Source organism: Leuciscus leuciscus, assembly GCF_965113295.1.
Source record: "Leuciscus leuciscus genome assembly, chromosome: 9".
NCBI classification, from domain to species: domain Eukaryota; kingdom Metazoa; phylum Chordata; class Actinopteri; order Cypriniformes; family Leuciscidae; genus Leuciscus; species Leuciscus leuciscus.
The window spans coordinates 22570952-22596351 of NC_138733.1; the positions used below are offsets into that span (position 1 = coordinate 22570952).

Below are 25400 nucleotides of genomic sequence, written 5' to 3' on the forward strand. Positions count from 1 at the left end.
GTTGTTTGAGGTTATGGAAACAGAAGGAGAGAAACATTTTAAGCAAAATAAACGATTTTATTGATTACGAAAATTTGATTCTACTAGTATTTCTGCTAATAAGCCACTATGGTTACTATTAATATTAACAATACATTTTTTAATAACCACTATTAAAAATATTTAACTGTAGAAATTGCTCGATTCATTGTTAATTGTGTGCTTATGTGACAATTATTCACTTTATCATTTCTTCAAGCTGTTAGTAAGAGGGAGACAGAAAGAAGCAGCTTCCTGTGCCTGTTTACAGACTCGTTTGCCCTTGGCGCCCTGGACACCCGGCACTACACAGCTGCCCCCCGTTTACATCCAGAGTTCACACAAATAAAATTTTACTGGCCTGTAATTTCTGAGTAAAAATGCAGAACTTCTCAGCCGAGTGAAATCGGCCATGTAAACCCCTCCCTGCACCTCCTTCCAGTTTTTAGCTGCCATAGCACAGTACATCTCATTAAAATCAACCCGGTCAAGACATCACGTCACAGAGTCGAGGATGCGCTTGTCACTTATTTTTAATCATTCTTATAAAAGATACACGTGTTTAGGAGCATATTAAAGACAAATCAGCAGCCATGTGTTTTGTTTTTGGGGTTTGGATAAAATACACATTATTACACCAAATAAGACAATAGACTTATTAATAAAAAAAAAGAAACACAAAGTTGAACATTATCAGTCATCAATTGTGATGATGCATGGTTGGCTGGTTGGGGGTACAACTGTAAAATAGTTGGTGAGTTTACCTGATGCTGCTGATGCGCTTGGCCTTTTCTGCCTAGATCTGGAGAGTCTACGTGACCGACTACTGCTGGCGCCATTTTGTGAGGCAAGCACATCAAAGTCTGTACTACAGTATAATTCTGTCTGCTCTGCACTACCCTTTAATAATGTGTTGTCTGGGACAGTGCTGCTCACAACGTCTTCGGACAATGTCCTCTTTCCCTGCTCTAAACCAAACAGATCCTCCAAAAGAATGCTGGCTGTGCTGTTAGCAGGATGGCTGACTTCTGCAGGAGATCTTTCCACCTCAGTAGACTCTTCCTTCTCTTCCCCATCTCCTTCAAACAGCTCAGGGCTGTAGAAGATACTTTGTTCACCCTCTTCAGTGTCATCAAGGTCCATTCCACTGGTGTTCTGCTTCAAGGTGGAGTTAGGGGTCACAAAGAGCTGCTCAAGTTGAGGTTCAAATGAGCTGTCATTTAGGTCAGGAGCACCATTTATTTGGTTCTTTGGTGTCACAGAAAGCACAGGAATAAGTCCCTGCTGAACTTGCTTGTTATTCACTGAACTTGCATCCTGCTCGGATTGAAAAATAGAAGTCTTGAATTGGCTACTGACTGGAGAGGAGGTGAAAAGATGGCCTGTAGGCAATGCCGTTCTGTGGACATTACGTTCTTGGCTTGGCAAAATGATTGGTTCAGATGGATGCTGAATACACTTTTGGTCACCTGTTGAAACAGACAGACAAAAACATCAGTGACAATTATACATAACTCTTGGGTACACCTCAAAGCAGAATCTTTGGTTAAAACACTACAGCCAGCATTGTCCCACAGACAAAACTTGTTTGATGGCTAGCTTTGATTAAGTGGTGGAGCACAGGGTCTCTCACAAGGATAATTGTGTGGGCTTTAGTTTTGAGTCTTCAATATGGTTTGTGTGTCTGAATGAGTGGAGTCCCTGATTTATTCTCAAGTGTACGCAAATACTCACGCTCAATCTACCACAAACAAAGGTCAAAGGGATTTCATTAAAAGCAAAAGTCAAGACATCTGCTCATCCCAATGATGTTCAGTCAGTCGGGGGCCACAGAGTCTGACAGGGGCAATGAGGAGTGAAGAGCATGTACAGTACACACGCATACATGTACTTACCACAGAAACGCACGATCACTTACCAGATGGTTTTACCTAAAAATACCCACAATGTTAAAGGAATAGTTGACCCTAACATAAATTTGGTCAATGTTTACTCACCCTCATGTCGTTCTAAATACTTTCTTATAGAGAGAAAACTAAAGGAGAAATGCTGAAGAATGTTTGCATCCACTAGCTTTCAAATGTTTGGGTCAGTTTTTTAATTGTAATATTTTTGAAAGTAGTCTCTTATCCTCACCAAAGCTGCATTTATTTGATACTATTTTAAAATGTATGATGTATGTATAATGTATATGTTCATGTGATGACAAAACTGAATTCCATCAGCCATTGCTCCAGTCTTCAGTGCCACATAATCCTTCAGAAATCATTCTGATGTGGTGTCCAAGAAACATTTCTTATTATTATCAATGTTGAAAACAGCTGTGTTGCATATTTTTGTGGAAAATATGGTAGCGTATACAGTGAATGTGAGATAAAAATATATATATATAATAATAAAAAATAAAAAAACATGTCTTGTGCTATATTCAAGATCATCCGAAGCCATACAATCTTGTTTCTCCATTTTGGTTCCACAAAAGGAAATCCATGTTTGTTTACAATGAGATCAGGGTAAGTCAATTCTTTTAAATTAGGTGAACTACTCCTTTAAACATCACAAAGAGCAAAGCAGTAAATAAGTAGGCCTCATTATAAAAGATAGAAATAAAAGTACTTCATGGAAGTGGGCCTGTAATGGAGTGAGGCAGGAAACCGTTGGCCCAACAGTTATTCATCATCACCAAATACAGTGACTTCCTTTAGAGCACTAATGAGATTGTTTAACAAATGACTATTAAGCATTATCGTTAAGTTTCCACCCAAGCAATATACCTGATTCAGAAGACCTGCTCTCAGAGTTGGCTGCCTGCACCTTGGTGTGTAGGTTTGGCTGTGCAGGCTGAGGGTCAAATGGCTTGTTGGGGGTGATTATCTCAGGAGGGGGAGAGGTAGCATTGGAAGGGCTGGGGTATTGAGGGACAGCCTGAGATTGTGTCTCTTCGAAGGTCTCTACTGCCCCCCGCTGGCCTTGAGAAAAGGACTCCAGGGACTGCATGGCACCAGTGAAGGTGTCATGGTGCCTCACTAGCTGACGCACCCATTTTGACAGGCCTGAGAGAAGAGAACAGCAGCGTTTGATGAGCATTTAACCACTCTACACTACCACTATTTTCATAACACTCTACCACAGTGCTGTCAATCCGTGTAGATTTTCAAGTCATGAATGTTTTCAACCCATCACTGTTACATGTAAAAGAGCAAGACCTTATGTACACATTATCTGGCCGCAGCCCACAGTCTAACATTTCAAAGCCCCTGCGCTAGGTCATTATCTCCATCTAGTGATACCGAAATGTAACTACAGCTGGGTGATACAATGGCAAAATCATTTTTAGAGATTCTACACCACCTGTGATGTATTTGTTTGGGTTCGTCTTAAACCGGTCGTCTACCAGTATAAGTGCCCCCCAGTCATTTCGATGTCGAATACACCTAGGACATCAGCAAACATATCGTTACACCAAATTGATCTTAAAAGATTTGTATCATGTTATAAATATCAACCCTGAAATGGCTCTTACCTTCCGAGTGCCTGGTTTAGTGCCCGATATGCTTGAATCTCGTACCAGCGCCCACCAGGCAGAAGTCCTCGTGACTTGGCATGCTTGTCATTATATTTCATCTTAAGTTCAACCTGCAATGCAAAAGAAACAATGACTCGGACTAAAGTAGTCTCTAAAAACACTAAACAGAATTTCAGGTGATGGTTGGGATACAAGACAGAAGTGCATTTTAGAACCAGGGTTTCCACACATTTTGGAAAATGAATTTTTACGATGTTTGTAATTGCTGCATGAACATAAGCAGAAAGATACATTTCTAATGTATTCAAAAGTTTAAGGGGCAGTAAGGTTTTTTTTTTTTTTTTGCAGGGGTGTAATGAATTGATCAAAAGTGATAGTAAAGCATTTATAGTGCTACAAAACTGTTTTTAACATTGATAAGAATAAATGTTTCATGATCACAAAATCAGCATATTAGAATGATTTCTGAAGGATCATGTGACACTTAATACTGGAGTAATGATGCTGAAAATTCAGCTTTGCTAACAGGAATAAAGTGCATTTTAAAATATATTGAAACAGAAAACAATCATTTTGAATTGTAATAATATTTCCCAATATTACTTTCACTGCATTTTTATTAAATAAATGCAGCCTTGGTGAACATAAAATACATTATAAAATCTTGCTGACCCCAAATCTTTGAACCACAGCCTATACATAGAAATTGCCATGACTTTTCTATGATTCCCCCCCCCCCAATTTATTCATTTAGAGAACTAGAAAATATGATTTTAAAGTTTTCCAGGACCGTGAAAACCCTGTGGAACTCCTGATGAACAGATTCCATGATGAGCAAAATAAACAAACAGCATTTAATTAATTGAGTGCTTTTTAGTGGTACATTTTCATGTTTTGTAACTGGAAGGTTCCTGGTTTACTCTCCAGGAGCAATCCAAGAGCCAATCCTTAAACATTCTGCTTAACTTCGCCTTTTGTGTTTCACAGAAGAAAGAAAGTCATACAGGTTTAAAATGACAGTAAATTATTGCAGAATTTTTGTCATGTACAAACAATGATTCTATTCTAAACTTAGTAGACAGTATACATTTTTCTTCACCAACTTCACATATATCAGAAGGCCCGACAGGCCACACCTGGGAATCAGGCAGCTGTGTCACCATCGTACCACCCATACAGAACTAATTCAATTAACACTGGCAGGAGTTAGGACCGATGAGGGGTGATCTGGAGAGGGCAAGGCTCCCCTGAAGATGACACCCTGGGCCTGTAGTGCTTTCATACTTGCCTGCCCACACCCGCTGATCCATTCCAAAGAAAGAGAAAAGGGGCCAGCAGACAATAGGCATCTGCTTTGCCATAAAAATGCCAGGGAGGCATCCATCAATTTTCACCCACTGCCCTCACGGTTTTAACGCTAACCTTTTTGAATTGACAAGTGAAAAGTTCAAATCCCGTCTGATGGGACAGGATGGCAAAAGCCTTTAACTATTTATGACAGCTACTGTGTTTCAGATGCCAAAACCTGAACAAGGGCATGACCGTCGCAGGTAAGAACTGTCTCTTGTATACATCAGCTCTGCGTCATCCGCGATGTTGTCACACGCTTTAATCAGGAATATTTAGAAACACATGGACACGTTGATATACACATGGGGCTGAATAGAAGAGCAAACACTTAAGCATGAGTGAATCTGCAATTTGATGCACATCTCAATCTCTAACCCACTGGAAGAGTTAAAAGCATCTGGATAGAGATCCTGTTGTCAACTAAAGGCCGTTACCCCAAGGCGGACTGTCATCTAAATCCAATCAGAGTCTATTTCACTATCAAGGCCTTCACCTCCCAGAACCACGTCAACACTCAATCCGACATGACAGCATGCATATGTGAAAAAGCCAATTCTTGCTGCTAGCCAAATCTCCTCAATGTGCAAGAAACCACAAGCTGGAAGGGATTACGTAAAATGTCAGGAGATAACCCACTCTCTCATCAGCTTCAACCTCTTTACCTGTTCATCCTTAAAAACAGACATTTGACCAAGAGGCATGCATTGCAGCAGAGCGGAACACAGCCGCCGTTGTGCCCGTCACTGAGATCTCGTAGCCCACTGTCTGTCTGTGTTAGGTCACACTAAGAGTTCTCGGCTCCTCAATTAAAAGGAAAATCAAAGAGAAACAAGATACAACATTCCACACAAACCTTTACATTTTAACACACTTTCCATGTTCAAGCTGTTCATTAGGCATCGAGACACAGCATCAGCTGGAATAGCCCTTTTACTGCCTTTTAAATCGGAGATTATTTTTCTTAGTGAAACAAAACATGTTCCCTCCAGTTTTTATGTTCACCAGAGGCTATTTTTATGTGTGCACCATCAGCTTACAATGCCTTAGACTGTTTAAAGTTCACCTTTGATCTTGTTCCCAATAGCGGACTAATAAAAGCAATACTCTCATTTTAGAGGCACTTTAATAGCTTTTCTGTCTATCTGGGAAGACTGTGCAGGCATCCACTCAACAGGACCTCTACTCTGACTGGAAAGTAGAAAGTGAAGTCACAAGTCACAATTAATTTATGTGTGTAGTCCTAAAAGTACGAAAAATAATAATAAAATTAAACAAAATCTAGATTACACTAAAATTACACTAGCGTTTTAAAAATTCACCATTATGAAGCAGTTTTTGTGCGTTGTTGGTTGCTAAGATGTTCTATGTGGCTGTTTAATGGCCCTGTGAGTGTCAATGCAAGCATTAATTTGCTTTAGACAGAGTAACCATTGCACTCTGACAGTAAATAGTATCAGTGTCCTCTCTTTACTTTGCATTAATGGGGTCATATCCTAGGTATCCCCAGGGGTCATCTCCATCCCCCATGCACTCGACCAAAGGAGATGCATCATCTTGTAGCAAAGTTCAAAAAGCTTGCATGCAGGCTGTTAGTGTATGTTAACGCAAGACTGTCGTGATGTTAATTTATGAACAACTAATAGAATAAGATGGACGTATTAAAAATGCTTGTATAAAATAGTTTCCACTTCTTAGTAAATGGATTTTCATGAACTTTCCAGTCGTTTGTGATTACAAAACAAAGATTTTGAAAAAAACATTTAGATTCATACTGATTTGCTATCAAAATAATTTATCATTTTGTAAACCGATTTGACCAATACAAAAAAAAGAAATGTCTCAAAAGAACAGCTTTCCTATCACATGAATAAATTACATTTTAAAATATATTAAAACAGAAAACAGTCATTTTAAATTCTTATATATATACTGTATATTTAAACAAATGCAGATTTCTGACATCTTTTAGAAACATAAAACGTAAGTGTATATTCACAATAGACATTTCAATTACTTGAAATCATCCCCATGGGAACCCTGAAAAAAGTAGCAAAACTTAAAAAGATGTGCTGAAAAAGGACATTTTGTGGATCGACTTCTCTCCCAATTGCAAAAATAGTTCTCATTTAATAAATAGCATTAGCTCAAGAAACAAGTTTGAATCTTTTTAAGGTAAGAAAGAGTACAATAAAACTCCTTCACCATCCTTAATCTTTTTAACCTGCACTAGGAAAATGAGACAAAGCATTACCCATGTCAAAGGGGGAGGTATTGAAAAGAAATCGAGGGCAGTAAACAAACACGTCTGAGTGCTGTCAACCACTTCATGTGGCATTTGAGACCAGAAGAAGCATTACGGTTGGCCAGGTGCACTAGAAACCCCCGCTTCTTTGCTCCTCACCCCCTCTGGCACATCAACTCAGCGCTTGTCCGCAACAAGCCACATGATTAAAACCTACCTCAGAACCCTCCAAAACTCATCCAAAATGGCAAACTCAATCGACCTCCACTGGAGCAGAAGTGAAAAAAAAATCAAAGGCCTTCCCAGAGGTAAGGGTACAACCACGCCAACAGCTTCCGCTAAGGTGAAGGGCTCGGAAGTGTCAATCATCTGTACATATCCCCCCGGTGACAGACCCAGTTAGGAAAGCTTCAACATACTCTGACAGCAAGGTAGACAGAGGGGGAAGCTTAAAGGTCAGGTCTATCTGCTAAGGACAGGCAAACCACAGCACAATCACTACTGAATTAATTTACGGATCACAGCAAGGGGGGGGACTGTTGTTCTGCCTACAATGTAACTATAAGATATGAATACATATGAGAGGACAAATGGTACTTCAGGGTTGAACAGAGGATGAAGAAAAGTGAAAGTTTTTAATCAGATTATAAAAAGACTACAATAGCCTAGCAAAGATAATCTCTAAGGGAGAAATTTACCATCAGTTCACAACGGATTAAGCCACTTGTAATATGTCAAATATTGACCAACAAAAATTGTATCCAGTTGTCTAGAACAACTACTAAACCAATAACATTGAGGCCAGGCGTTACAGCGATTTTACCACGAATATTGGATGGAATCATTTTATAAGTTATGTTTTAACAGAATTCTGTTAATTACATCTGCTATTTTCTGAAAGATCATACATGAAATCCATTCATCATCAGATCATAGCGTTATCCAGATGATACTAAGATGACCTGAAAAAATGTAGAAAACTTCACAGACATGTCAAATACATGCGTATAATACAGTCAAATATAATCAAATACATTTTAATTGTGATATGCTTTTTTTTAGACCGTTACCTGCAAATCCTTGATATTAGGGAATGGGATACCAATAGTAACCACTGCTCTGGCATTGTCATCGGTGAAGTCTAAGCCCTCGCTCACCTTCCCTCTGCAAACAGCTACCAGTAGCGCTCCATCTGGGAAAATAAATCATAATCAACACACAGATAACACATTTAAAATAGGCATTTGGAGTAAATCAACACTAACCTCTGTTTTCACAGTTGGCTGCTGTTCCTCTGATGGCCTTATAGTAGGTCTGCAGCAGCTCATCAAAATCACCCTTGCCACCACCACGTGGCTCAGTGATCACAGTCTTTCGCTCCTCAAGCTTGTCCCATAGACCTGTGTTCTTCCAGCGGTCTCTCAGTTTATCCAACATCTTATCAACACAAAAATTGACCAAGAATAATATATTATTTGCAGTGCATCCCCCCCAAAACAAGACATTCTAATACTTTTAGCATGTAATATAATATTCAGTAGTTACATTAGGATATAATATTCAGTCCATAATAATATGCAAGTTCACTGGGGTACGATAATTATTGAATTTTTTTTCCCTCTTCTGGTGCAACACATTTGTAATTAGTGTAGAGTAATAATAGGAATGAGTTAGAATGGTAAAAAGGGATGCCTTTAATAACAAACATAATGAAAACCATATTTTCGAACACAAAAGTTTGATTCAAAACTGCAGCATCCATGTGGCCCCCATTAAAATAAAAAACAAGACTCAGTTGAAGAGGAATGTCTGAACCCTGGGTTGCCCAGTAATTCATAGTTTAATAAATGCAGACCTCCTGTTTGCATTGTAAACAATTAGCTGGTTTGGACCTTCTTTTTATATTTTTAACAAATAATGTACATTGCACACTAAAAGCCTGAGAACGAAAGCTCACAGCAAGACACAGGACATTTCTCTTCAGTCTTCTCTCTAGTTCCTGTTACTGAAAAACGATAAATTGCAAGTATAAACTCTGTTCATAATAAAAATCACTGTTACAGTGCTATTGTTAGTGCAAAAAAGTCAGTAACTCCCAAGGGAGGAACACTGATCTAAAAGCTCTCCCTCACAGGGAGCAATACTTGTCTCGGCTGTACGCATTTTCCTCTTGAATAGGCATGCCTTTACAATCCAAGCGAATCTTCACTGGCTTGGAAATGTGTTAGAAGGGTCAAGCAAAAGTTCTTCTTGTGATCAGAAAAAAAAAAAGAAAAAAAAACTTATCATGACTGCAGGAATTTGTGGCTTTATTCAGGTAAACAAAAACAAAGAATGGAGAAGCACCCCAGGGCTCAGTATTAGGATCATTACACTTTTGTTGCTTAACCCTCTGAGGACGGCAAACGCGCCCCCGCGTTTTGCTGGATTTTCTTCACATTGTAGCACAATAAATTTAAATTACTCCGTCATTTATGGTCATACAGAAAAAAGAAATATAAAAAAAGAATCTGTGATATTTCTACTTTTGTATGTGTCCACTTACAATCAAATCAAAACATTGTGCTTTTGTAAAATAAAGAAAATAAACAGGGTGTGCGTTCTGCCTCTCCGTCGCGGTGAACTTTTTTTTCTTGAGCACGTCTATAAACTGAAACAAAACTCAGCGAATACTTCACACATTTATGAGCCATATACCTTTATAAACATTTAAGAGTGTACTTTTAAATGATCGGATTCAAACTGAAAACAAATATTCGGATTCAAACTGAAAACAAATATTCTCTGTTTATGTAATTTGTATAAAACCAACAGGATGTTCAGTATCTCAAACGCTTGCTAATTATTTTTTAATTCGACCATGCCCACTCGCGCAAAAGTGATTCACATGCAAATCGTCCACATGGAACGCGAACACCCTCGTTACCTCAAACACTTCACAAGTCTCTGCTTTTCGTCGAGTTTGGAAGACGCGCTGTGAGCTTACATTGGATTTACCTAAGAAGAAGAAGAACGCGATTTGAAGACAAGAAAGATGTAAGGTAAGAAATTCTTACTTATTAGTTTATGGTATTGTTGCATAAACTTCACATTGCAGTTGATAATATATGGTGAATATTATAATATTTAGACCCGTGTTTACTGTTAAATACTGTTTCTGTATATCTGCTCAAACGTAGATATGTAAAATATGGTAACCATAATGTTTCATATTTTGGAGCGCGATCGCGTTTGAATGTATCATATTTTGGAGCATGATCGCGTTTTAAAAGCAAAATGCACCAAACAATAGGCTTTATATTTTTACTATTATCTCATTTCATATCATCATAACGAATGGAAACATTTGAAGTAACATATGATAATCAATATATTTTTCTCTAGCATAGTTGTTACTGAAATTCTTAGATTTATGAAAGATTTATAGGCTGCTATAGGTTATTGTTATTATTATTTTATGCAGCACTGCGCATAGCCTATGCCTACAAGGCACAACAAACCTGGTGTTCATTATATTATATATTGTTGGAAACAGTTGTGTGTGTGTATTCTGTGAATTTTAAAAAGCAATTTTAACCAGAAAAATCTAAAATGTATTCCCAAAATCGTGCAGGCCTAGTTTCTCTTGATACCAGTATGTTCACTTTTTTTCTGTCCTGCTCTGAGTCTCTGTACATGAACATGGTAAAGTGAAAATCAAACACCTTGGAAATGAAAGGTATGTACAATGCTTTTAGGAATGGCACAAAGGTCTCTGTCTTTGGATCATTGTTTTCAATGTGCTCTTTTGTCATTTGTTGTGTATTTTTGGATTATGTTGTGTTGTAAATAAATCCAAACAATCTAAAAGCCATTCTTTTTTAAATCTCCTCATTCTTTGTGCAAGGTTGCTCTGAATGACAGGGCCTGATCACTCCTAATAGGGCAGTTAGGGGAGTGTCTTTGTCTTTCTCAGGTGTTGAAGGCTTACATATTCATGAGATGATCACGCCTCTTCGCATATGGCTTTCTCACACAAAACAAGTCTTAGAAATTTTAAATCAATATATTGTCTTATCTGAATGAGCAGTCAGGGTGATTTTCACATAGTTTTGGAGCAAATATTCTAGGCTACGTGATACAATTTTCAAAAGTCTTGTGAAGAAATAATCAGTATGGGTTTCATGGCCTTATTTCAGTGACAATTTTTTTTGGTATTTTCACAAACCACGCATAAATGTCATTATCTCAAAGCTACAAACTTTTACATACATGCTGCTGATATATTATTGTAGCAGAGTTTGTGCTAAATACAGTGTAATAAGACTTTAGCCATGACAATGTCACAAGTAACAGAAATAAGCACAAATGTCAGAGCATGTCAGAACACCTCCAGGGCCAGAAAACAGCTCAGACCTCAGAGGGTTAAAGGACAGAAAAACTATGCATGCCACACCACTTTACCAAAGACGACATTTAATTCATAACTTCTAAATATTAAATCCCATCTGAGGTGGCTGAGACTTCTGCACTGTGAAAACTATTTTACACATGGATGTGACTGTGAAGTGAAGCAAGCACCAATTTCATCAGGTTTGTGCTTATAGGAACAAACAAGCAACTTGTCTTCAATAAAACATGACACTTGTGCTGAAGCTGCAACAAACTCATAAATGTCACTGTTTCAAAGACTAACAATTGCTGCAAATCCGATATGAATAAAAGGTGAATTATTAAAGCATTCTCTCAGCAGACTGCCCAAGGAACAAAACAGCCATTATACACACTGTACTTGGAGGAAATTCAGATTTCTGCGGAAGAGTTCATGACAAGAGGAGGTGGAGGACAAGAGAAAAAAGCTGAAACAAAAAAAATGACTCATTTAGATGAATACAACTGATGGGTTTGGATGCTGTTTTCGGCATCTTAAATTCACCTTAAGGGTCAATGTTATTAATTTGTACTTGGCCTGAAGTGTAACCCGATGATGACCTGAGCATAACAGGATAATAAAATGCTGCCCCTTAAAAGACAGGGACACATGCAAGCACAAAGACTCCTTGTATAAGCTTGTTGTTTATATTCCCAGAGCTGTAATTTGTAAAGCCTTATAAAAGCGGGCGAAATACAATACAGTGCCACTCCAGGAGTCCCTTGGCTCAAAGGGTAATGGTCCTAATGCTTTTATCTCACAGACACTGTGAGTAAACATCACTCTATGTCTGCTTCCATTCAGTCATTTCATTACAGGCACATTTTCCACATCCCTCATTTTGACAGACTAGAGCCATAGTTTGAAAACCCAAAAGAGAAGCCAGTTAGCAATGAGGAAGAAACTCAAGATTCTCTCAAGATTCTACAGACTCAAACTACATATTTTTCAAAATCAGTCTCTCTCTATGCATCCATCCATCCATCAATTTGTACTGAACAAATAATAAATAAATAAAACGCTCATGCAAGTAAGCAAAACAACGGATAACACCACATTCAGTCTATCAATAAAAAAATTATAATAATTTGAAGAATTTAACCTGCCATTAAAAACATCAACAGTGATAGAATAAACGGACAGCATCCAATGTTGCCAGTGAAAATTAGGATCTGCAAGTGTGCATTTCTGTTTTAAGATGTTTGGACAAGGAATGGGAGATTGTGGGGGTGGTGGTGATGGGATGAGCACATGGCCTTCATGCCTAATTCATGGGCATTATCTGACAAGAGCAGCGCTGTTTCCACAGGGCCTAGACCAGGACACAGCAGAATGAAAATGTCAATCTGCACACTTGGCTGAGGCTCAGGTGCACAAACATTGCAGAAGTGACCCTACACCATCCCTCTCTGAGGTCAGTGACAGTGCCATCAAACAGATGGCGTGCTCAAAGACGACATGAACGCACTAGTACCAAACAAGCTCCGACAAATGATAAGAGGCATTTAACCTCACATCCTCATTCTACTGTGCACGTCTGGAGAATAACAATCACTGCCTAACTTTAAATAAAAAAAGGTTTAAGAACTAAAAAAAAGGATTTCCAAAATACAGTAAAGTGTGAGAATGTCTGACAACACAGCACTAGGCTACCTTTAACCATCAGTATAAGTATATAAGGTGTGTGCAGCCCCACTTCTGACACCTCATCTCTTACACTGCTCCCGAGGGCTGGGAGCTCAAGTCAGCAGTGACCCAGTCTCATGCCTTATTTAAGGTCCTCTTACAGTAGACCTTAATCTCACATCTTCAGAACTCTGCAGCAGACTAACATTATCAACAATAGACCACAATGGACACACTGTTCCCACAGTCAGTTGTATTTACTGACTGACAGTTGTATTTAAGAGGTGACAAATGATCCTGGACATAAAACAGGAGGCAGAAGCCAATCAAATGTCTGTATAATTAGGTAACTTCACAATCCACTACTTTAAAAGGTGAGTAATGCCTGCTAATCCTCTCAGATATGTGGTATTTTTTTTATTCAAAAATGATGGTTAATTAATTAATTAATATATATATATAAATAATTCCATATATGAATCTAGGAACAAATATCTTTTAGAAGAACAAACTTGAAAATGCTATATTCACTACTGTTGGTGTACATGTAAATGTGGCTGCCGTTGTCTTTGACAGTAAAGAGAAAAACTCACATCTCAGATGTCTACACAAGAACGGGTAAAAGCGTTCAGAGAAGCTGTTGATAAAACAAAGCAGAGTGAAGACTATCTAGCGAACACCCGCAGGCACAACAAAAGCTGAATAATTCATTGTGGTTAGTCGACTAAATATATGCATCACTCAGCTTGTGTCACCATGCTAGATTAAGTAGACCGGATGCAGTTCTCCTAGGGGACATGGAGGCGAGGTGGCACTGCGAGGCACAACTGTGTGCATTCTCTCTCACGCTCTTATTTCCTCTGCAACCTACACTACTCTATCAACTTTTCTCCAACCTTGATGCCATTCTGTCTTGTGACAACACATTGCTGTTTTTTCTTTGCAAAAGGCCTCTAAATAATGGACAAACTTGGTTGTAGGGTGGCATAAATGAAACATAGTGCCCTGGTGGCGGCAGGAGAAGACGTGTAGCTGCTGTAAATAATTCAGCTGCAAATATCTCAGTGATGATCACGCCAAGGACAGAGTGGTGTGGCGCCCCTGCCAGAGCTATAGCTGGAATAAAGGGGTTGCCTCACTAATTATTAATAATAAATGTTATATGTTATGCCATTGCCATGTTATATACTGTATTATATACAATTATATGTTGTAAACATGTACATAATAATGAAAATATTTTAAAAATAAAATAAGAGATATTATATATATATATATATATATATATATATATATATATATATATATATATATATATATATTATTTTTGTGTACATGTTTACATTGATACATAAAATATACATAGTTATATACTATTATATATATATATATATATATAATAGTATATAACTATGTATATTTTATGTATCAATGTAAACATGTACACAAAAATAATATATAAAATGAAAAGATATATGATATAATTATATTATATATACTGTATGTGTCTGTGTAAAATCACATATTTACATGCATTTACAACAGTAATAATATAATAAAATACACAAAAATATATAGAGCAAAAGCACAAATAAACACAAACAAATAAATCAAGCAAGTATTTCTGTAATACAATTACCTTGGATTACACGTGCTACAGTATCTCTACTGATACTGTTGAGACTGCACTTATAGCTACGCCTAGGAGACTGCAGACAGTATGCTGAGAGGCCTTGGGGGCTCATAGCCTGTGCTCAGAACCCCTGCAGAGCACTTTGACTTTGAGAGGATGCAAGTTATATAGATACATCCACCAACCCCTCCTTTCCACCCCACCTCGCTAGGCGCCAGCTTAGATGCATCTTCACACAGACAGCTTGGCGACGTCAGTTCTAATGGCCCTTATCTTAATCTGCTTTAAAAGCATCCTGCATTTCCACAAAATCTTTTCACCTTTCCTAGCCCACATTTAATAAGCAGGCCCTCCTAACTGTTTAGCCCTTCTTGTCATGAGGTCATGCCAGAAAACATGGGCCGTTGTGGTTAACAGGGGTCCAACTGAGACAGGTTGGAAGCTGCAAAACCACATCTTGAGAACAGTACAGGGCTTGCGTGTCTATCTGTGCGAGTTATGAATGATAATGTTGGGGGCCCTGGGGGAGGTATAGCACATTTGGTGCCATGGGGACAAATGGCCAGAACAGACACACATCATACACATGGTCCCTAGCAGAATGGAGAGATAGTGATCAAGCAGGAGTTGATAGGTCTCTGGAGACTACAGATGTTCTGGTCTGCTCCTCAGACGGGATTCTCAGGCTCCAGAATTTTCACAGTCTCCAATAAGTCCCTAAACTGCTCAATTTCCAGATTAAATATTAATCCGCATGGAGCATTCATACATGGGCATGATATATAATAGGGAATTGATGTGGTCAATTTATAAAGAAACTGGTTCTTGTGTTAAAGTTGGGGTAGCATACTATGATTCTGGTAGGCTAAATATATTGGATGATATATATTGGAAATGTGCACTAAGTGTACATCAACACAAAGATGTACATGCACACACACACAGACATTTGAGAATGTTAATCATCCCCTCTGAGGGTACATCATGACAGGCAGCTTGAATAGGGCTGAATTATTCATTAACTAAACGTAACAAACAATGAGGAACAAAGTATTTTTCAATGGTTTTCAATAATTGAGCCTGTTACCTGAAAAGGGATACAGAAAAACCGTGAGCCAGCACTCAAAGGTTTGTTCATTATCCATAATACATTATAGCCACGCATTATTGCATGTGGTCATTGTCTGACCGCTGCTATTGAATTTTGAAACAGATGCTTCTAGTGTTATGACTTTGAGGATCCTCTACCCGAATGTCAAACAGCAACCACAGTCTTACACAGCATGCAGACGATATTTTTATGGCAGTTCTGAGGAAAACATTAGCTTGTTTACAGAAATGCAAAATTGTGGTCTCTAAGGCCTCCCAGTGGCAGCTGTATAGTGCTGCAGTATCAAACTGACATGACTTAGTAAAAAAAAACCTCATGTTTCAGAATCTTAGATTTTGTTAGATTCTTTATAAGCAAAGAGGTATGGATGAGATTAAAAGGTCAACTGGATTTTTATATTTTCTGTTGCTACTTGCTAAAGTACTATATTGAAGTGGGAGGTTGCCAGTGTATTGCTAAGCAGTTGCTAAGATGTTTAGGTTGGCTGCTAGCCCAGTGGTAGTTCAGCAGGTACTAAACAAGCAAAAGAGACCATTCCCAAGTCTCTATAGTCTATAAATATGGCTCGGGTGCCCCCCTTCAAATTAAATTGGCCATTTTATCACTTGCTTATCATTCATATCCTTAGCACAAATGGTGCTACTAAATTGAACACTTTGAGTGAGAGGTTTGTTCAAATCCCTAACCATATGTATGAGCAAAAGTGATGATTGAGTTAGCCAGTGCCATTAATTGCAGGGAATATTGACTCTACACACCTTGTAGGATGGCAGGAAGCAGAGAACCCCTCGACTCACTATGTGGCACACTTTCAAAAGCAGGGCCCCTACTTCATCTTGGAAGGCAAATGTCTCTGCATGCTGAAATGTGGCGCAAAGTTTACGACCCTGAGGCCCTGCACCAACTGTACCGACCCAGACCTGCAACAAACACACACCAATTACAAACTCAGAATTTAAGTTACACTACCAATAAAAAGTCTAGGGTTATCTAGATTTTCTTTAAACAAATTAATAATTTTATTTAGCAAGGACACATTAAATTGATCAAAAAGACATTTATAATTGTACAAAATAAATTTATCTCAAATGAATGTTTTAGAACTTTGCTTAAAAAAGAATCCTGAAAAAAAAAAAAATGTATTGCGGTTTACACAAAAATAGCAAGATAATCATTCTTGAGCACCAAATCAACATATTAGAATATTTTCTGAAGGATCATGTGACACTAAAGGCTAGAGTAAATGGCTGCTGAAAATTCAGCTTTGCCATCACAGGTATTTTAAAATGTATAAAAAATAGAAAACAATTTTTTATTTTTTATTTGTAATAAACTTTCACAATATAACTTTTTTTTAAAACTGTATTTTAGGTAGATCCACATCCTGATAAATGCTATGTAGCAATGACCTGTGACTTGCTGATAACGTGATTGGCCTCCAGCTGGATGGAGAATTTGATGCCAAGTTCAGAGGAAAAGGAACCCATGGGAGAGAGGGTACCCGAAGTTAGCACGATAGTCCGCACTGAATCGCTCAGATCTGAAAATGCCTGCCAAGACACAAACCACCAACCACTACAGTAACAGCTTACAATTCATATTCATACTAACAACATTTAAATTAGATTTTTTTTTGTTCTGCAACAAGCAAAGTTGTTCTCACCACAGCAGGGTTGAGGCACCAAAAGCTCAGAGTGTGCACCAGAGTTTTGGTGCGGGTGCTCTGTCGGCGACGCTGGGGTCGTGCAAAAAAGCCCTGAGCGTCGGGCAGGTCCTGCTGGGTTGTCCACATGTAGCTCTGCTGGAGAGCCACACGGTAATCATCTGCAAACCTGTACACATCCACAAACAGAGAAATTAAGTAAAAACAATAGATGAATGTGAAATAACTGGATTTTGTGGTATTAAGTGGCTTACTAGAGCATGTAGTAGAAAGTTTGTTCAAAGCTTTTAAAAAGTTTTAAACATAATTAACAAAGCGTTTTATGCAATGAAAACATTCTGTAAAAATATAATGTAGGTAAATACTGGAGCAATTAAGTGAAAAATGTGGAAAAGTGAATGGAAAACAAGCATTGATTATTTATAACTAAAATTCATCATTTTACTTATAGCAGCTTATTTTGAATTTATGATTCCTCTCTAAATTTTACACTTAAAGTTCTCTTTTACACTTAAATCTTGCCAACTTTTAGGAGTAGACTAGCATAAAGATACCCATAAAGAAAAAAGACATGGACTAAAAGCCATAAAACTCCAATTGCGATTTCAAGGGGTCTTTAAAAATCACTGCCAAAAACCTTTTTAGAGATAGTAAGGTAAGAAGAATGATGGGTAGTTTGTGATAATGACCTGCAATTTTGTCTGAAAAGAAATTCCAGCACCATAAAGAGGCTTTTGAGCATTGACTGAGTGTTGGAGCTGATGGTGGGAACCTGCACCGTGTCTTCTCTCCCGTTCACTAGCCCGATTCGCTCCTCCTTCTCAAGCACTGCTGCCAGGTTTTTCTACACAAATCAGATACAAAAAGGAGGGGAGACTGTTAGTATACTCCTGGTATAAGGGGAGGAAGGTACACAGAGGAAGAATACCTGTAGCAAAGAGAAGGTGTCTGCTGTGATGCCAAGGCCACGGAAGATGCCAAGAACCTCCATCCCTGTCCAGACCTTACATGAAGACTCATATTCACGCTCCTCCAAGCCCTCGCAGCTTTCCTGCACCCAGCTACATAAAAGTATGGACACAAATATATAATTAATTTTATTTCAATTCTTTCTATTTAGCTCCCAATTTACACAATTACATACTGGTCCACATAAAGAAATATTAAGAATCTTCAGAAAGCAGATCTCTGCAGACTACAACTCATGATGAAGCCAAATATGGATGTCTCCCAAACCCAATGATGTGAAACTATTGAAGAAAAGAGGGGCCATACTTGGCAAGGCTGCAGCAGAATGCTAGCAGTGGCTTGTGTTGATCACGCCGAATGTTATGTGTCACCATTCCGTCAATCTCATCACGTGCCAGCAACAGCTGAGTTTGATTCAGGGTGAAACTGGCACTCTCACGGGCACAATCCTCTATGTTATGAGCCTCGTCCAGCACCACAATCTGCTCCTTCAGATTGATTTCCATCTGGAAAGAGGAGCAAAGATGGATACAAATAAAAATGCTTAAAATATCCAAACACGTGTTATCAATCTTATTTGAAGACTTTCATTGACTTCTTTAAACTAGGATGGAATTTTTTTTTAAATGTAACTTTTTAGTAGTGCTGTCGATTTATCGCATTAATTTAACTAATTAGCTATGGAAAAATAACATGATTAAAATGATTTAATGCAATTAACACACCCAGTCTGCCCCAGACCTATGTAGATCATCTTACATTTCATTCAGTTGATTGGTGACAACATGAAGCAGGGTAACATCTCACTGCGTGATGTAGCCTATAGAATTCAGTGAGACTGCCCCTAAAATTCAAGATATTGGGGCAAAATGCAGTTGTCGTCTCATATTTAAATCAAATGATATAGTTAACACGAGCAACGACTGCAATATCACACGAGTGCGGTTTTTGTTACGAAGAGCTCGAGTGCAAATGTGATATTGATTTACAACTGTTCAATAAATAATACGTTAATATTGAGATATATTTAATTTTAGACACAATATTGTCTGTTTTCATCACCCTTGTACCCTAAAAGTTGGTGTTTTTCAAAAGTTACTTTTCATAATCTCTATTTAATGCTTTTCTCATTTAACACAATGACTTTAATAACTTTAAATTATATTTTGGGGCTAATTTCTGAACCAAATTTGATGTGCGATTAAATGGATGAATTAATTGGCACATCATGTAATTAATTAGATTGAAAATTGTATTTGCTTGACAACCCTAGTTTTTAGTCTCTTACACAAAAATATATTATTAAACTGTTAAGTGTGGTATCAGCACAAAACACACACACACAAAAAAGTAAAACGTAGAAATGTAAATAATCTATAAAGCAACATAATTATATCTATATAAATAAAAATATAGTTAATTACATTCTGTGTATACTGAAACTTAAGATTATATGGTAGCTTATGAACTGATGCTCACACTCTCACGAATAAGGGGGTCCAGCAGGTAGTTGTAAGGACAGAACACAATGCAGGCCTCTTGCATGAGCTCCCGAGCTGCGTAGTAAGCACAGGACCGCAGCTTGCCACCAAGACGCACCAGATCCTCAATGTCCCAGGCCTGGTGTAGCCCATGAACAAACTGTAAAGAGCTCTGATCACGCATTTTATGCACATTGTGGTAGTACCGGCATGACACACCCTGAAATGACATGGAAATACACAAACACAGACAGATAACATCGCTTTATGAAAAGAGCTATGCTTAAGATGCATTTTAAAAAGATTTAATTGTATAAGTGGTAAAGCGCAGTGCTAGCAACACCAAGGTTGTGGGTTTGAATCCCAGGGAATGCATGAACTGATCCAATGAACTGTTAATGCGCTTTTATAAGATTATTTAGGCAGCTGCCTCAGTGCAGAAAAGGGAAGCATCTGTGCATTGTTTTGCACTTCACTGGAAACTGTAACATGCTGCTGAAAGGCTGATAGCAGCTTCCAGTATACAAACTCAAAGAGGGATTAGTTGTCAATGAGAGCATGGGATAAACGTCAACCCGATCGTGCCGTTTTGATCCCCCTGTCCTCCAACCCGTTATGAAGGTGATGATGGCATCACTGAGGGGTGTGCAACCTAACTACAAGTGTCTGAAAGGCCTACGCACTTCAGCCATTCAGTAGGGCCAGGAGAGTAGAATAAAAGACTCGGAGTGGGGCTCATAAGAGGACACAAGAGATGGGGCCTCAGGGAGGATGAGGAAAATGACAGCTCATTCCCTCCTCTCTCTGAGCAGGGTTGTCGGCACGGCCTTCCCCGCTTTCATGTGCAGGGGCGCGACACAGTCGAGAGGTGAGTGGACACCTGTGGTGACAGCATAATAGGTATCATTATGTGGGCTGCCCGATGGTCAGAGACTAAGTAACACGGACAATACCGAATCTCCCACTGGAACAAAGTGTGTTTGAAGCCTTTGACAAGGCTGCACAACAAAAAAGGTCTGTATGACTGATTGGGGATATTATCGCCTGTAACTGTTTTCCACAACTTTGGTGACGGAGATTAAGTTTGTGAAACCTTAAAGCAAGGGTTTGCATTTCAGTGTGGGCAGCTCGTCTTCTTTTCTTACGACAGTATTACAGTGAAAGGAGAAGAGGGTTCACAGAATAAGTGGCCACACTTGCTGTTTGGCCTGCAGGCCACTGTGAAGATCAGGAAATGAGGTGTTTGGTTCCACAGGAAAGAGTGGGTCAATCTCCGTTCACAAGATCCAATTTAAGACTTTCAAAGGCAAACAAATTCATGATGAGCTGATCACTACTTAGGCCCAACACTCAATGATGAAACAAGGCAAAGGCCATGACCTGTACACTTAGGTGGTCAGTGGAAATAGTGTGTAAAGGGGTGATATTTTGCTACACACACACAGAGGAGAAAAAAAAAACACTGTTATCATAATGATAAATCTAAACTGACACCATTCTAATAAGGATGCACCACAATTTCGACCACCGAAAATATAATTCTTCAGTCAAATGTCGGAAACGCAGACAGAATCTGTTAAGGTGCGGCCACATTTACTGTTGTTCTGTGAATTGTTGCAGGTGAAATCCAGTCATTTCAATAGAAATCCACACGATCAGGAATTTCCCCATGCAGATTTCGCAACGGTTGATCACATCATAATGTGACCTTTTGCATCTTTACTACTTAACACTAAGTTTGCATTGAACAACATGTGCATAACTGCACTGTTTTTACATCTATACAACAGCACAGTATTTTTTTAAAGTTGTCAGAAACAAGATCTTTAAGTACAAATGGCAACATAATCTTTTTACCATTTAGAAATATATCAATATAAAAATAATACTAGAATATTTTGGTTATAATTTTTTTTTTATAGATTTAATATTTATTTCTATTTTAAAAATATTCTAATATTCATAGACTATTTTCTTAATACGAAAAATATCAGAAAAATATTAATACAATTTGTTGAGTTATTCCAAATAAAGGCTGCATTTTTGTTTCAGCAAATAATTTTCATTTTGGTGCATCACTACAGAGAAAAAGGTTCATTGTTTATCTTTAGGTTTCTCTCACAACACCAATATCGAGTTCAGAGTTCAGTCTCATAAAAGGCCTTGAACTCAGTGAACCTAAATCTACTCTCTTTTATCGCTCTCAGGGGCACTAATGATGACAGATGAATGAAGAACCTGTGCTTAAAGGTGGTTGCGATGTCACGGTGTAACCTGGGAAGGGGTGACTCACGTTCTTGGCCTCCAGCAGCTCCTTGCAGCGCTCGTTGCGGTTGGCATGAGGTACCACTTCGGGGTGGACACATGTGTGGTCTCGGCTGGACAGTATTGTCATGGGCACGGTGGAGTAAAGCGTCCGTTTCAGCTCCCGTGCGATCTGTGTGATCTGCTTATGAGTACGAGTGCCGAAGAAGATCTTTGGGATTTTTTTCCTCTCGCTTCCCTCTTTGTCTTTCTCATTGTCCTTGGACTTTTCAACCAGTTTCTGTCCTGCTTTGAGGTTGGCGCAAGGACAGAGAGAACAAGACACGGGAGACTGTCGGACACAAAGAGAGAGAGAGAAAAACAAGTCAAGCGTAAACATTACAAAGAGAAACAACCTACTTGAAGCAATTCTACAGCCCTTGTTTGTCCAGCTCATGAAAAGGCTTTTGTATTAGTAGTCGTACAGATAATCATTCAAATAACAGGCAAAAGCTATAAGTCAAGACAGAATGACCCCAAGCAAGACTGTAATTTTAGACCGTGCCATTGTTCATGCTACTGGCCCCCTGATTGGATCTCTTTAATTGCAGCTTTCACACAAAGGGCCATGCTTGCCTGCAGCCAGCTCTAGTGGTGAAACCGATCTTGAGGATGGTATGAGCATTTTAAGTGTCCCACTTTCTCCTCCATTCATGGGAATGACACAACTCATGTGTTACACAGTTGGTGTCAAACAGAGAGTCATTGCTTCATTCTGTGGGAGACAGTGTTATTGTCCGAGTACTGAAATATTGCATGCACAAAACAAGAAAAGCTTGTGAAGTGTTTTAATCTAGACTACTTGTGTTTTTTTCCTTTCAACAACATGATTTTGTCCAGGCATGACTGATAATTGGTTGATATTACAGTTACTATTTTGTATAAAAAAAAAAAAAAAAGAATAAATAATAATAATAAATAAAAAAAATCACTTTAAATACTAAAAGTGAATATAGGCATCATGCCATTATAATGTACAGAATTAAAAAAATGAATATTCATTTTGAAATTTAATTAGATTACATTTAACTTTGTTATTAAATTATTTGTTTTTAATTTTACCTTTGCTGGCATTTAACACTCAATCTAATGCATGCATGTAAAATATCCTTCAGTCCTTCAAAATAACAGTAGCTTCTTTTCTTTTCCTAAAAGTGACAGTAAGATTATCCCTCATAAGCAAATGCTAAGTCACGGCGTGTGTTACACCTTCACATCAGGGATCAAGCTGTCCTTTAGCCTGCACTCCACTGAAGAGGTCCAGCTCCAGTTACCTGAGTTGCTTCTCAAACCTTGTTTGTCATTAAATATTACAGTAAGTGATAGAATGGAAGCGAACGTGAGCCTGTCTTGCAAACCGTCCCCCGGTGGGACAAAGACCAGGTCCGACGTGCTAAATAAACAGAGAGCTGGCAGCAGCTAAGGTTACGGCTTCGCAGGAAGAGTTACGGCCCTGCCGATCACCTTACCTGCTGCTGCCACATTCAATAGGCCAGTCCAAGTATCCTGCCTCCTATACTGAATAATTACTTATTCATCGCAGGGGGGAGAGAAAGGGCCGATTGTGAATGGGAGGCCTTGTCAGTAGCCGTGCAGGAAACAGCTGACACAAGGGTATCCGTTACATGCAGCCTGCCACAGTTTCGGCCCCTCTCGCTACCGCACAGCAAATAAGACACCCCTGGAATGCAGATAACAGCCTCCATTGGCCAGACCTGCCGCCATAGACACATTCAGGCGGACTGGCGCATTCTTTCCGGCGAGGCCCTGATATCAGCAGAGCAGAGAGCTACACCTCAGGCCGCTCCAGACCTCAACAGCGGCTCCTAATAAAACAGTGCGTGGCATTGTGTGAGAGTGTTAACCCAAGCATGCTGTTCCAGTCAGGGGCAGACACCTGCAGATGCATCTAGCAGCTCATTGCTCTGCTAATAAAATGTGGCCATTGTTCTGGAACCAAAAAATGAGCAAGGATATTGGGAAAGCGTCTTCAGGGATTTGTTGCAGCACTGGTGTACAATGAAAGCATTTCACAGCTCTTGTGGGACCTAACAGCTAGTTACAGTTCAGGGCCAGCACACATACTACAAATACAAAAAATAAGCTGCAAGTCACTATGTGATGTGTTTTAGGGGTAATGGATAGAGAAAGAAAGAACAGGATAGAGAAAGAACTTTATTTTTGCTGGATAAAAAAAAAATAAAAAAATAAGTGATTTGGAAAGTGTTCGATGTGTGTAAAATACACAGCACGACCTATGAAGTCTGATTCTAAAATGAAATACTTCTATGCGCAATACTCCTTTCTAGCGAATAAAAAAAAAATACAGAATGACCAATGAAGTCAAAAGTTTCCCAAGTGAAAAAAGTTATGAACCCGTCTTTTTTAAGAAACAAAAACATACAGCACTACTAGTGAAGCCTGATTCGCAAGCAAATGACTCTTACGAGTCAGTGAATCAAAAACAGAAGCTCAATATGAAGTCAAAAGATTCCCAAGTTAATGCCTTTTATGAACTGTTCTCTTAAAAAACAACAAAAAACATACATAGCTGATGACTGATTCACTAAAAAAAACATTATAAGGGCTGGGTTTGTTCTACTAGACAGTGCCATTTCTGTTTGCCAGGTGAGGTGTGGAGAGAGCAGCTCCTGTGTTTGAGATGGTGAGGCTAGATTGTCTGTGCTCTACAATGGCCCTGTGGTGGAAGATGCAGGCCCAAGTGTGAGCGCGAACAATGGAGACTGCATTTCAACAGGCTGGCTCTGAGAGCCTGACACCTGAGAGACTGAAATCTCACACTGTCCGCCTGCCTGGGCCACTGCACCCTTACCATACAGATGGACAGAGAGAAAAGGAGATAGCGGGTGAGAGACAGAGACAGCGAGTGAAGCATTTCAGTGAGGTCTTTACTCCATATAGCCCTCCTGATAGCTGCCCCGGAGTGCCCCCACCCAGCAAATCCCCAATCTTACAAAGCACCTGTTTATCCCCGGAGCACCGTAACCAGCGGGTGAACCCCATTCAATATTTATCCCAGGCTTTCACAGATCACTGCCAAGCAAG

The 25400-nt window shown here is 38.9% G+C and overlaps 1 protein-coding gene across 3 annotated transcripts in view; it reads right to left on the reverse strand.

The window, feature by feature from the left end:
- Window positions 1-14: 14 nt before the first annotated feature.
- brip1 (BRCA1 interacting helicase 1) overlaps window positions 15-25400 on the reverse strand; it is a 31682-nt gene continuing 6296 nt past the window's right edge. For 2 of the 3 annotated variants that reach the window (XM_082180782.1, XM_082180781.1), the window contains exons 7-20: window positions 22324-22626; window positions 20029-20250; window positions 18856-19055; window positions 18509-18641; window positions 18270-18424; window positions 17581-17749; window positions 17327-17467; window positions 16676-16837; window positions 8402-8573; window positions 8207-8328; window positions 3542-3654; window positions 3370-3452; window positions 2793-3071; window positions 16-1487 (exon numbers count right to left, since the gene is read on the reverse strand). In XM_082180782.1, coding sequence (XP_082036908.1) covers window positions 712-1487; window positions 2793-3071; window positions 3370-3452; window positions 3542-3654; window positions 8207-8328; window positions 8402-8573; window positions 16676-16837; window positions 17327-17467; window positions 17581-17749; window positions 18270-18424; window positions 18509-18641; window positions 18856-19055; window positions 20029-20250; window positions 22324-22626 — 3030 coding nt within the window. In that variant the 3' untranslated portion in view covers window positions 16-711. Of the gene's footprint in view, window positions 1488-2792; window positions 3072-3369; window positions 3453-3541; window positions 3655-8206; window positions 8329-8401; window positions 8574-16675; window positions 16838-17326; window positions 17468-17580; window positions 17750-18269; window positions 18425-18508; window positions 18642-18855; window positions 19056-20028; window positions 20251-22323; window positions 22627-25400 lie in introns of all 3 variants that reach the window. The other variant, XM_082180783.1, reaches the window with a different exon arrangement.